Genomic DNA, 13,769 nt, shown 5'->3' with positions numbered 1-13,769 from the left:
ATACTTACATAAATATTTGTCTTAACAGTCCATAAGCACCATGAAGGCAGGGAGCATAACTGCTTTGCTCTATTGATAAAACAGAACCGCCAGGTGCAGTGGCTCATGCCTGTAATCCCAGCACCTTGGGAGGCTGAGGCGGGCGGATCACGGTCAGGGGTTTGAGACCAGTCTGGCCAACATAGTGAAACCCCACCTCTACTAAAAACACAAAAATTAACCGGGCATGGTAGCACGTGCCTGTAGTCCCAGCCACTCCAGAGGCTGAGGCAGGAGAATCACTTGAACCCGGGAGGCAGAGGTTGTGGTGAAGTGAGATTGTACCACTGAACTCCAGCCTAGGCAACAGAGCCAGACTCCAACTCAAAAAAACAAAAAACAAAAAACAAACAAAAAAAAAAAAACCCCAAAACTTAGTGCAGAACCTGCCACATAGTAGGCACTGCAATTTCTACTGAATAAAGAATGAATACGGTAGCAAGGCAAAGGCAAACTGAAGGCTGAATTAAGATTTAACTCAAGCTCCACTGTTCAGTGGCAATCCTACATCAGCATAGATGTAATTTTATCATCCCTAAAACAAGATAAAACATAACCACTTTATATAAAAGAACTACCAATGTAAAAGAAGTATGACAAGAGTTTTTCATGTTTATTTAGCAAGTTAAATGCTGTTTTTACTGATAGAAAGCAAATAAGATACTCCTCAAAATCAAAGAAAATAATTAAAACTGTAAAGTATTTGTTCACCTGAAGTTCAGTATTTATGACATAATTATGCCCTTAGCTACTTTCAAGATTTTAACTTTACTAAAATATACTTAAAAAAAAAAAATACTGCATAGGAAAATGTCTGATTCTTGTTTTAAAGTGTTACTGTTTTATTTTTTTTCTTTTGTTGAATACACATTTGTTTTACTGGCAGTCCAGATAAACAAGTATATAAAGGAAATAGTAAATTTTTATTTTGGCATAAGATAAACTGTGCAGATTAAAATGCCTCAATTTACCCTGAAGAAATGGTTTTGAATCATATAAATTTTTAAGAAGAAAAATAAAGACTGTCCAAAGGGATTCTCCTAGCTTATAACACATTTCCAGAATAACTCTCAAAAAAAAAAATTCAAAAATACTCATTGACTACCTTAAAAATATGTCAATACCGTATGGCTTTATGAAATAACTTCTAAAATTTATATAATTTTTCTTATTTAAAAAGGACCCCAAGTTTTAAATAAGCTGCTAGCAGTATCATTTTCTTCACTTAAAAGTGCATATCTTTGAGGGTGGGACATACATTTTGAACAAATAACGATTTTTACAAATTAACACCAAAAAAAAAAAATCACTTAAAATATTGTAAGGAGGAAGAGAGTTTTCACCAAATGTCATCTTTAAATAGACTGCAGTAGATGACACTCTTCCTTTTTCCTTTTTATAACATCATAATTCTCAATGAAATGCTTTGGCAGTTTTAAGACATATCACAGTCTCTACCAAGACATACTGACATTAATGATGTCCGTGGCGATGGCAACTGCCTTGATGGCTCAGTTTGAATAGACACAATGTTACTGGGCTGGTTCTCCAACTCAGAAACAAAGGTGCTCTCTTCTCTTACATCGAGAGTTTGTTCAACTGAAGCTGCCAGAGGTGGAATATTATCTACAGTTTTGTTGGCATTATTCAAGTTGTTAGTAAGTGTGGCAATATCACATTCCTTGTCCAGCACACCAAATTCAGCTTCTATTGTAACTACATCTTTAGTTTCAAATGGTTCCAAGGAAGGAGCCAAAAACTCATTTTGTAGAGGGTCTTGAGGACCACTATTGTCACATTCTGTATCCTCCTTTACTTCAGAATCCTTATCACTGTCACTGTCAATGGTAATTACAACTGGGGAACGTGAAGCATTATCTCCATGGTGTTTCTTATGCTTCTTCTTATGTTTCTTCTTTTTCTTTTTATGGTGTTTAGTTGTATCAGTAGCTTTTCCTTCATAAACTATCTCTACACTTAGGCTCCGGGTCTTCCTTTTTCTCCTTTTGTGTTTTGTCTCTCTGTCTGATGATCGGCTGTCTGAAAAGGTATCACTCTCATTTTTGTAGTTTCCATCCAATTTTGATGAAGATTTTTGGTAATGACTGTCCTTTGCTTTAGAAGCAAATTCACGAGACGGCTGAGCCACTTCGTTAGTACCCTCCAAATGCCGTGTTTTGTATTTTCGTTTCCCTCCAGGCTTTTCATTTCTCACCCGGTCAGTCCCGGTAGATGCAGTCCTTGATCTGTTACTAGACAGGCTCCTTGATCTGTGCCTTTCATAGTAGTAATACTTCCTCTCACTGTGATTATTTTTTTTCCTAGCATTTGTTCTTTCAGAAAAGGACTGAACTCTAAATTCTGGACTTGAAGACTGTCTAGAATAATGAGCTCTGGACAGAGTCCTCCTCCTGTAAGATGATTCGTACCCATCCCTGTCCTTGTTTCTACTGTAATAAGTATACTCCCATTTGTATCTGCTTCCATAATTATTTCTTAAATAATAACGATCTCTATTTCTGCTCCGTGATCTTCTTTTACCATGATCACTGCTACGAGACCTTGATCTGCTTGTGCTTTCACTACTTAGAGACAGAGTTTGGCTTCTTCTGGACCAACTGCTATCTCTAGTTCTTGATCTCTTTTTGTCTCTTCTCCCTCTAGGTCTGCTACTTTCCCTGCTTCTGGATCGTTTACTTTTCATTCTTTTCTTCCCATGATGCTTTCTATGATTCTTCTGATCATGCCCACTTCTACTCTGAGAACGTGAATCTGAACTTCTTGATCTTCCCCTCTTTCTGTGTCTATGGTTATATGGAGAATATACTCTGTCTCCTCTTACAGATGAGTTCAGGTTTCTGGGAGATGACAATGATGTAGATCGTTTCTCTTCCCTCTTTGATTTGATTCTTGTACTAGAATCACAATGACCTTTATTTATTTGTTCATCCTTTCCAAGGACAGAGTGTGGAGATGAGCATCTGCTAACATCGCTATCACCAGAACTGTAAGATTGCTCCTGTTCTTGTGTCTTCACTGTCTCCATTTTCTCATAAGAACCTAAGTCCTCAGAATCAGAGGACAGTTCAACAAGTTCTGGGGTCCTCTCAGCTAGTGGTTTAACAAACCCAACAATGACACAATTATCTGAAGAATCATCACTGTCATTATTTAGGTCGTCATTGGTTTGTACTCCTTGTATCTGAGATGTGGTTCCTCCTGTGACAAGTTCTTCATCTGAACTGTCAGAAGTATTTAAAAGAGAAGACATAGTAACGTGTACCTGCTCTGAGCTTGAGTAAGATGGTCCTGGAGTTTCATCATCCCATGGTGCCTGACTAACAGTGGCTACATTAATATCCAGCTCTTGGGTCTCAGCCTCATCTGGAGATATTGTTATGACTGAAGAATCAGAATGGCTGCCTTCTTCGTATGAAGGAGCAGGGCAATCATAATTGGCATGCTGGTCAAAGGCTGCCATGTTAAAAGGAGATCGGGCAAAACTGATAAATTCATGTATAAAATGCTCAGTTCGATTAAGTAAAAATGGTCTTAAATCAGACACAAATGCCTGACTCTCCAAGTCATAGCGAGTAACATTACTCATGATAATATGCTGGACAATATTCACTAAAGATCCATGAGCTCCAAAAAGAACTGTAAGTTCACGTTTTAACCAGGGAACTAATCTGTGAAGGCAAGCTGGATTTCTACGGAAAAATTCAGCTGAAATATCCCTGTAGCGGCCACCATCTTCAATATTTCTAACTCGAGCACCAGCACGATAAAGAGTTCGTCTAAAATTAATAATATCTTGTTCTTGAATTTTCCGCAAAGATCTTTCATCTGCCGTAGTTGGCCTCCTTACTGCAATCTGTCTCATAAATTGAGGAATTTCAACATCTCTAGGTCTTGTTGAAATGCCTAATCCTTCAAACAGTACTCCACTATCTGGTGGAGTTGTTGTTCTTCTGTTCACAGGACCACTAGGTGAATAAACAGAAGCATTTCGTTCCCTTGTCATAGTTGTACGGTAGCGAAATCGTCGATCAGGGGTGACAAAAGAACCATTATACGAAGGCCTTAGGACATACTCCTTGAAGTCATCTTCTGCCCTCACAGAATGGAAAATAGAATCAAAGGGCTGTTTACATAGTGGGCATTCAGCTTTGTTTTTTGACCACTCCTGTACACAGCGAAAACAGAACTTATGTAAGCAGCGATCTAAGTAAGACACATTATCAAATCTATCCAAGCATATAGGACACTTAGAATCAGGAGATGCATCAGCTGGTACTGTCTGTTGCAATTTGCTAGTGCCAGCTTTAGGTGAAAAGTTGTCCATTTTAAATTCCTTAGCAGCTGATGCCATTATCTGTAAAAGGGAAAGAAATATATCAGTAACCTGATAATAGAGGAATGACTAAATAGTCTCAACAAAAATGCAAATAAAGACCTTGAAACATATTTTGGTGAAAATACTTAAGTGACCCATTACTTTTGTTTTATTTTATAAAGGGGCACTGTAGCATAGTAATATAGTGCTTAAAGCATAAGCTCTGAAGTCAGATTTCCTAAGACTGAATCCTGATTCCATACTACCAGCGTGACTATGTGCCAGTTAGTATCTCTGTGCTTTAATTTCATCTGCAGGTCAGTGATAACAGAATCTGCCTCACAGGGTTTGTGAAGATGTAAAAAGCCCTTAGAAAAGGCACCTGGTACATAGTAAAGCTCTCAAATATTATGTAACATCCTATTATTCTTTTTAAAAATAATTTGAGAAATATCTGACATATAAAAAAAAAACTACCAAATACCCATGTATCCACCACTTATGTTATGCCCCTTATCTTCCCCTACTATCACTCTCTAGAAAACAAAAAACAAAAACACCACACTCCTCAGTTGATGTTATTTCTATGCATGGCTTTATACCTTTCATATACATATGCCACTAACAATACAGACTACTTATTTATCTGTGACATTTTGTATGTACTTTTCTAAAACAACTTTGGTGACATAACTTACACACCAGAAAGTTCACCTGTTTAAACCAATCCTGTGATTTTTAGTGAAAGATTCTTTTTTCAACCTTAGAAAGCTAATTTTAAAAAGGGAGAGGAAACTTTTAGTGAAGATTAAATCATAAATGAAAAAGCAGCCAAGAGGCAGTGCCTGGCTCACAGTAGGTGCTGAGTAAATGTCAGCTGTTATTATTACTTCACTATTATATTCAGTTAATCACTCATTCCATTCAGCATTCCTAATAAGCCTTCCTTTAGCTTTTTTCTTTAATCCAAAAGTCAGGCCACAGAATATCTTGAAATCATGTTTTTGGTCCCCTTCGCTATTATCCTTTCCCATAAGGATGACTAGAATATTAAAGATTAGTTTGTTTTATCAGTTTACATTGGCTCAAAACTTTGCTAGAGCTGAAATCTAGTATGCGTTTTGGCTTTATCTCATAAACTCCAAAGCTGCATTTTATACTAATCATTTTGAGTATATTGACTATTGGGGAGTCAGGCGCGGTGGCTCATGCCTGTAATCCAGCACTTTGGGAGGCCAAGGCAGGCAGATCACCTGAGGTCAGGAGTTCAAGACCAGCCTGGCCAACGTTGTGAAACCTTGTCTCTACTAAGAATACAAAAATTAGCCAGGCATGGTGGCAGGCACCTGTAATCCCAGCTACTTGGGAGGCTGAGACAGGAGAATCGCTTGAACCCAGGAGGCAGAGGTTGCAGTGAGCTGAGACTGCACCACTGCAGTGGGTGACAAGAGTGAAACTCTGTCTCAAAACAAATAAACAAACAACAACAGAAAACTACTAGGCCCTTGGTTTCCCAGGGCCTAATATTCATCTTCCACCACCTCCTTCATCACAGGAGGTTCCATCACTAGTCAACTGGGGTCAAGTTAATCAAATAACAGAATTGTAATTTTCTAAATAGACTCATTGGCCTTAACAAACTATAAGAAAAACCAATAAACAAAACCCACAACAAAACTCATGACTGAAATACAAGTATTCCACCATAGCTTTCATATTAAACCTGCTCACTTTAGGGCATCTTGGCTTTCTCAGAACCATAACGTAATAGAGAATCAATTAATGCTAAATAAGCGTTTCTTCAGGGGTCCAGGTATGTCTAGTCTTCTATTTACTGGACTGAAAATGCAAAAAAAATCATCACTGTCCTGGAAGGTCTGGAAAAGCAGGATTATAAATACATAATACTGCTTTTTTGTTCATAAACAGTCTAAAACCCTAATACTGCACAATCTTCTCAGCATTTCCCTCTACTTTAACATTTTTTAATCTGCCTACTCAAGAAATTTAAAGAAACACATAAAAATAAAAACCTTTCAGTTCAGAGACTGTGTGTGTGGTAGAGGGAAGGAACAGAGAAAAGTTGGGAGGGAATCAAAGAGGTTATCAAAAGATCTGGACTGAAGACCAGGCTTCACCTAGAACTAGCTCTAGTTAATGTGAAGAAAACCACATTACTCTAGACTTTAGTTTTCTCCTCTATATAATGAAGGGATTACTGGACTTGGAAAAAAGACCCGTGAATTCCAAGTTAATACATTTTATCTTCACTTAGTTCTCTGAAATAGAATTTTAGTGTTTTCTGAACACTTCCAGTTCACATAAAAATTACAGCTGAAAATGAATTTATTAAAGGGAACTATTAGGTAGTAAACTTGAAGTTCAAATAAAATAAAATCTCAACAAAGTATGATTTTTTTAAAAAATGAAACCTTACCCTTCCCTTCTCTAGTTTTATAAGCCTGTTAACCACTTTGACAGTAAAAGGTGAATGAATGACTGGTAATGTCCTCCATAACAGGTTAAAAAATAATAATAAATTAGAATTCATTCTTGTATTTCTACACAGGAATCATTAGCTGAAAAGAATAATCTTAGCCGGGCATGATGGGCACACCTGTAGTCCCAGCTACTCAGGAGGCTGAGGCAAGAGGATTAACTGAGCCTGGGAGGTCCAGGCTGCAGTGAGCCATAATTGCACCACCTCACTCCAGCCTGGGCGACAGAAAGAGACCGTTTCAAAACAAACAAACAAACAAACAAACAGTCTTCATCAGAAACATCAAAGAGGCGGGGCACGGTGGCTCACGCCTGTAATCCCATCACTTTGGGAAGCCAAGGCAGGAGACCCTTGAGGCCAGGAATTTGAGACAGCCTAGGCAACAAAGCGAGATCCAGTCTCTATTTTAAAAAAGAAAGAAACATCAAACAATTGGAATGCATGTAGATCATCAAATAAGTAATTAGCTCTTCAAAATCACCACTAAATACTAAATTAAAATGTTTTTTAAAACGCAAATGAAGTCGAACATATGACCCGGCAATTACACACCTAGATATACCCAAGGGAAACGAAAACTTGTCCACACAAAAAAACTGTATATGAATATTCACAGCAACTTTAGTCATAATATCTCAAAAGGAGAAACTCAAATACCCATCAATTGATTAACAGATTAATAAAATGTGGTCTATCCATACTATGGAATTTTATTTGGCAATAAAAAGGAACAAAGTACTGGTACCATGTTGTAACATGGATGAAACTTTTTATTATGCTAAATGAATGAAAAAAAAATTCACAAGAACCCACATACTGTATGATACCTTTTATATGAAATGTCCAGAATAGGCAAATCTAGAGAGATGAAATGAGGCTGGTGGCTGCTGCTGGGGCAGTAAAGAGGTTTATTTCTGGGGTGATGAAAATGTTCTACAATTAATTATTGTGATGATTGTACAACTCTGTAAACATACTAAAAAATCATTGACTTACAAACTTTAAACGGGTGAACTTTATGGATGGAATGTAATCTTTTATTTTATTTTTTGAGACAGAGTCTTGCTCTGTCGCCCAGGCTGGAGTGCAGTGGCGCGATCGTGGCTCACTGCAAGCTCCGCCTCCCGGGTTCACACCATTCTCCTGCCTCAGCCTTCCCAGTAGTAGCTGGGATTACAGGCGCCCGCCACCACGCTCGGCATTTTTTTTTTTTTTTGTATTTTTAGTAGAGACGGGGTTTCACCGTGTTAGCCAGGATGGTCTCGATCTCCTGACCTTGAGATCCGCCCGTCTCGGCCTCCCAAAGCGCTGGGATTACAGGTGTAAGCTACCGCGCCCAGCCCGGAATGTAATCTTAACAAAGCTGTTTAAAAATACAAATTAAGGCATAAAAACTGGGATGACTAGATACAGATTAAGAGTGGTTGATTTGCTGGCCGGGCGCGGTGGCTCACGCCTGTAATCTCAACCCTTTGGGAGGCTGAGGCGGGCAGATCACCTGAGGTCGGGAGTTCGAGACCAGCCTGACCAACATGGAGAAACCCCGTCTCTACTAAAAATACAAAAATTCGCCGGGCGTAGTGGCGCATGCCTGGAATCCCAGCTACTCGGGAGGCTGAAGCAGGAGAATCGCTTGAACCCCCCGGGAGGCGGAGGTTACAGTGAGCCGAGATTACGCCACTGCACTCCAACCTGGGCAACAAGAGCGAAACTCTGCCTCACACACAAACACACACACACACAAACACACAAGAGTGGCTGATCTGCAAGAGACGTTCTGAATTTAAGTAGCAAAGGTAGACCCGATGAAAAACACAGTGCTTCAGGTTCTGTAAGAAGCCTGTGTTACGGGTTTTCCATCCTAGCACTCTAGGAATTAGGACATTTCCTCACAGGAGACAATCAGTTCCTCCAGTCACACTTCCTAAACTGTCTCCCAAATCCTAAATGAAGTTCACCATCTTTAGTATAAACTGATTAAGCCAAAACTTCCCTTTCCCGAAAAATCCTCAAATCTGGCTTTAACAAGGATAATAACAATTCAGGGAAATTTCGCATAATTAATATGGACACACATCTAGGGAAAATGGATGGGGGAGATAAAGAATCAGGAAGCTCGAATCTACATTTCAGGAGACTGGATATTTGAAAAACTGCACAATGATATAAACGAAGTATAACTGCTCTGTAGAATTAAAGTCAGACTTACTACAAAAGTCATCTATGGCCGGGCGTGGTGGCTCATGCCTGTAATCCCAGCACTTTGGGAGGCCGAGGTGAGCGGATCACAAAGGTCAGGAGATCGAGACCATCCTGGCTAACACGGTGAAACCCTGTCTCTATTAAAAATACAAAAAATTAGCCGGGCGTAGCGACGGGCGCCTGTAGTCCCAGCTACTCGGGAGACTGAGGCAGGGGAATGGCGTGAACCTGGCAGGCGGAGCTTGCAGTGAGCCGAGACTGCGCCACTGCACTCCAGCCTGGGCGAAAGAGCAAGACTCCGTCTCAAAAAAAAAAATCAATAAAAATCAAAAGTCATCTATGGCATACACTGTATATAAAATTTAATCATCTGCTGATTACATTTGCGGGAGTGATGTTAATTCTGCTGCAGAGCCAAGGCTGAGAATCGCCACCACTTAGTAGGTGTGTAACCTGGAGGAAGTTTTTTCTCAAAATCTCACGTTTTCTCAATTCTAAAATGGAATTGAAAAGGTGGTTGTGTGACGGGACATATTTCATAAAAACCCTTAGCACAGTGCTTGGTGCACAGTAAGAACTCAACAGTGTTCTCTATGTTACGTGAACACGAAGTGAATTTCGGTAGCTCATCACCCATAACTGATTATATGGGTCCAGACAGAGGATAGTTTATAACAACAAAATAATCATCATACTTAATATAATTATTATACTTAATATTTCTAGGCAAAGTGACTAAAAAGGGTTCACGAGTAGATGAAATAGAAAGATCACCCAAGTATTAAAAATAAATTGGTTCCTACCTCTCGCCACCTTAAAGAAATCACTGTACCTCTCTGAACTGCATTTAATCAACTCCAAAAGAAGATACAAAAGTCATAGGATCTCAGTAGATCCTATCAAATTTATCCAGATCCTATCAAATTTAATCCAATTCCAGCAAAAAGAATTGGCTGGGAACCGTTCGCCTCTAAAACCACTCATTCCAGACAAGTATGATTGATTTTAGCTGATTGTATAGCTTTCTTTGCATTTCATGGACAAAACCCAGAAAGCTCTCACCACTATTAACTTAAATCTTGGGCAGCTGTTTCTTAATTTATCTTAAATAATCTTGAAAATTACCTATCAAAAGGTCTACTCCGTTTTCCTCTTAAATCACTATGTGGCTCATCTCAGCACTGCCCCCTTCCTGCCTACAATCAGCAACCCATGAGGAAAGCTGCAGTAACTGGATGGATGAACAAGTCACGGGCAATTTCTGCTCAGAATGTTTAACACAACACAGACAAGTCCCACGTCCCAAAGCCACGGTGATAGTCGTTTACTTTGGTTCAGAACTGCCACTAGACTAAGATAAGCACCATGAGCATTACATAACCACAACGAACTTAAATATTGTTATTCCCATTTTACAGACAGGCTCAGGGACTTAAGGGACCTAGGCAAGGTCACATATCCTGTAAGTGGTGACGCCACGATTCAGTCTCATTGCTTTTTTGCTTTTCCCTGAGACCAAGCTCTTTCCAGTACACGGCCAGGCTCGCGCCGCTCGGGAGCGCTTGTGGGAAGCGCAACCCTCGCCTGCCCGCACCAATCCACAGGTGCGCGCAGGAGCCGCTCGGAGGCCCTGGCCCTGGCCCGCCGAGGCCCGGACAGCCCCGCAGGCCATGACCGCAACCCTCGGGTCCCGAGGCGCCGCTCCAGGCGGGAGCGCCAACTCGCACGGCCCTTCCGACCCCCGCGTCCCATTGTTCCGAATCTCACTCACCTCGGAGGATGCCGGCGCAGGCCTGGCTGGGGCGCTCGCCGCGAGCTCCCGGCAGCCCAGAAAGCTAGGTCGGTGACGGCAGGATCCGCGAAGGCGTACCCGGCGACTTCTCCGCCTACCCTCCGAAGCGGGAGCAGGCGGGGGCGCTTCACCCTCCTCGCGAGACAGCGGAGACCCCAGCGGCGGCTGCGACCCCTGTGACGCAAAGGGCTCATCACCAATGGCAGCTCGGAAGCAGGGCAGAGAGCGAGACCCACCCCCCAGCTCCCGCGCATCAAAACACAACACCCGCCTTCACCACGCATGCGCAGCAGATGGACGCCGGCCTCGGGGGCGGGGCTCAGCGCACCGGCCCAAATGCGGCCCCTCCCCCGCCGCTCCAGACCCGGGAGGAGGGCAGCGCGACCCTCCCCATCTTGTTACTGGTACTCAGCCACTGGGGACACTGACTGAATGTTCGCCCCTAACTTACCCGGAAAACACGAGAACTAGTTCGATGTCGTTTCAACCTTACCAAACTCTGCGGAAACTTAGGAAATTATCTTTAGTGTCTAGATAGGGGAATTGTTAGATGGACTTGAAGTCTCTCACCTCCTGTTGTACGCCTCCCGGAAGCAACACCAGGAGTCCAACGGGATCCCAAACCAGAGCCCAACCAGTATCCTATAAAGTCTTCAGAGAGGGATCCCCTCCAGGCTGGGGAGAAACAGGACAACCTAACAAAACAGGGCCTGGACTCCTCCCTAAACAGACCACGTTTTTCTCCGCTCTTCCCCTTCCCACTCCCTGAAATCTAGACTAAAACTCTTTTAAGATAACTGCGAGGTATAAAGAACGTCTAGAGCCTAAGCGGCCCGTTGCCAGATTCTACTCCTCAGGCCTCAAATGTGAGCGCCCCAAACATTCTAGAGCTGAATCTGGTACGCTCGCCCACCAAACTGCCGTGCTCGGGGCTTAGTATCTCACGCGCGGCAGTTCAAGAACATCAGACACGCTCAACAAACACTTGTTGCTTGACTGATACATTATGGCGGGTAACGCGTCCCACGTATTTCTTCTTAGAGATATACATTAAGCTATACGTTTCTGAAGAATGGCTCGATTTACAGGGGTTCCCACAACGATTTGTCACATATAAAAGAGTGGGTGGTATTTTTACGTCAAAGATGAACAGGCGAACGTCCATCTAAATCGTGTGGTATCAGATGCGGGGAGGCGTGGGGGAGGGAGCGGGGGAGAAAGCGTTAATTCTTCCAGCTTTAGAGCCAGACGTAATATTTAAAACGTGGATTGTTTTTCAAATAAACTTTTAAATGGACACGACAGCACCTTATCCTGCATTAATACTGCATTGCAACTAGAAAGAAAACCAGTGGAGGTACGCCTATCTCCTATCTCTCTAGTTGGCCAAAAAAAAAAAAGCAATTTTTAACATTTTCTCGTTTATTCCCGTCTCTAAAAGGCGGGCAAGGCCCCCGATCACGTGATACCGCCCCCCAACTCCGGGCGGAAGAGGCCAGCGACAGCGCTGCACGAAGCGAGTGGGCAGGCGCTCCTGCCCGGCTAAAAGATGGCTGCTGGCGCCGGGCAGCCACCGCCTGGGAGGTTACTGTAAGGCCCGCAGCTCCCGCCAGCTCCCGCGGACTGCTGCCGCCTCCTTACCATGAAGCCAGTAAGTCGTCGCACGCTGGACTGGATTTATTCAGTGGTAAGTCCCGGGGATCGCGGGCCCCCACCGTGTCGACTCACTGGGCCCGCAGGCGGAAAGGCCCTATTTCTTCAGCACCCAGAAACTCCAAAATCCATTCCTGAATTAAGCATTTCACTCCCTCACCTCGACTCCGCCTCTTCCTGGAGGATACGATCTTCCGCTTCTTACGTAAGGGCTGCTGGGTGTACCCGCCACTGGAACCCCATTTATTCGACTTTGTTACTTTAATTCCCACCTTAGCAACGGCAACGGTAACCTGACGGGGGCGAGGGGAAATATCAGGTAGATTTCACACCTCCTTTGCGATTTTTGGTTTAGTTGCTGCTTGCCATCGTTTTAATCTCCTGGGGCTGCATCATCTATGCTTCGATGGTGTCTGCAAGACGACAGCTAAGGAAGAAATACCCAGACAAAATCTTTGGGACGAATGAAAATTTGTAACTCTTCTGGATTTAATTATCTGAAAATACAGTTCTTTCCCTCATGCTTATGTAGATATAAAAATAAAATTCATAATGCAAAGTTCCCAAGTTTATTTTTGCATTATCCTTTATAACAAGCACTAGTATGCAAATTTTTCACTTAGAGATTTTAGTATTTTACATTCTCATGACAAAATTAACAGCAACCTAGATCTGACAGTCTTGAGTGTCAGATCATAGTTGGAATAAGCTTTTCAATCAAGTTTCTAAATTCTTCAAAAATGATTCGGAAAGCTTTTTTTTTTTTTTGAGACGGAGTCTTGCTCTGTCGCCCAGGCTCAGTGGCACTATCTCGGCTTACTGCAAGCTCCGCCTTCCGGGTTCACACCAATCTCCTGCCTCAGCCTCCGGAGTAGCTGGGACTACAGGAGCCCGCCACCACGCCCGGCTAATTTTTTTGTATTTTTAGTAGAGACGGGGTTTCACTGTGTTAGCCAGGATAGTCTCGATCTCCTGACCTCGTGATCTGCCCGCCTCGGCCTCCCAAAGTGCTGGGATTACAGGCATGAGCCACTGCGCCTGGCCGGAAAGATTTCCTTAAAACAAAAGTGCATGGAATTGCTGTTCTTACATTTGTTTATTGTGATATTTCACTGTTGCATACCCTGATACCAAATTAGTGTAAGTACTGTGTAAGAAAAAAAAAAAACATGTAACTACTTTTCCATACCGTTTTCCAAGTCAAGAATGACCAGAAAAAGTAGGTAGTCTCTCATATTTGTTTAGCA

The 13,769-nt window shown here is 42.2% G+C and overlaps 2 protein-coding genes across 3 annotated transcripts; one reads left to right on the top strand and one right to left on the bottom strand.

Moving 5' to 3' along the window:
* Window positions 1-857: 857 nt before the first annotated feature.
* Window positions 858-12,850, bottom strand: TOPORS (TOP1 binding arginine/serine rich protein, E3 ubiquitin ligase). Its single transcript, XM_003830102.5, has 3 exons — window positions 12,511-12,850; window positions 10,849-11,043; window positions 858-4,414 (listed from the first exon to the last, which is right to left on the bottom strand). The coding sequence occupies exons 1-3, from the start codon at window positions 12,511-12,513 to the stop codon at window positions 1,475-1,477; spliced, it is 3,138 nt and encodes a 1,045-aa protein (XP_003830150.3). The 5' UTR covers window positions 12,514-12,850; the 3' UTR covers window positions 858-1,474.
* SMIM27 (small integral membrane protein 27) lies at window positions 11,157-13,084 on the top strand. 2 transcript variants are annotated; one of them, XM_055092063.3, is made up of 3 exons: window positions 11,157-12,226; window positions 12,311-12,556; window positions 12,878-13,084. In XM_055092063.3, exons 2-3 carry the CDS (start codon window positions 12,512-12,514, stop codon window positions 12,998-13,000), a joined length of 168 nt encoding a protein of 55 aa, XP_054948038.1. In that variant the 5' UTR covers window positions 11,157-12,226; window positions 12,311-12,511; the 3' UTR covers window positions 13,001-13,084. The 2 variants fall into 2 exon arrangements, with proteins under 2 accessions (XP_054948038.1, XP_034823181.1); XM_034967290.4 differs by having other exon boundaries at window positions 11,157-12,556.
* Window positions 13,085-13,769: the final 685 nt, after the last annotated feature.

The sequence above is a fragment of the Pan paniscus genome, chromosome 11, assembly GCF_029289425.2.
Source record: "Pan paniscus chromosome 11, NHGRI_mPanPan1-v2.0_pri, whole genome shotgun sequence".
NCBI lineage: Eukaryota > Metazoa > Chordata > Mammalia > Primates > Hominidae > Pan > Pan paniscus.
Note: the sequence above shows the minus strand (reverse complement) of the source record. Positions and strands in the feature narration are given on the sequence as shown.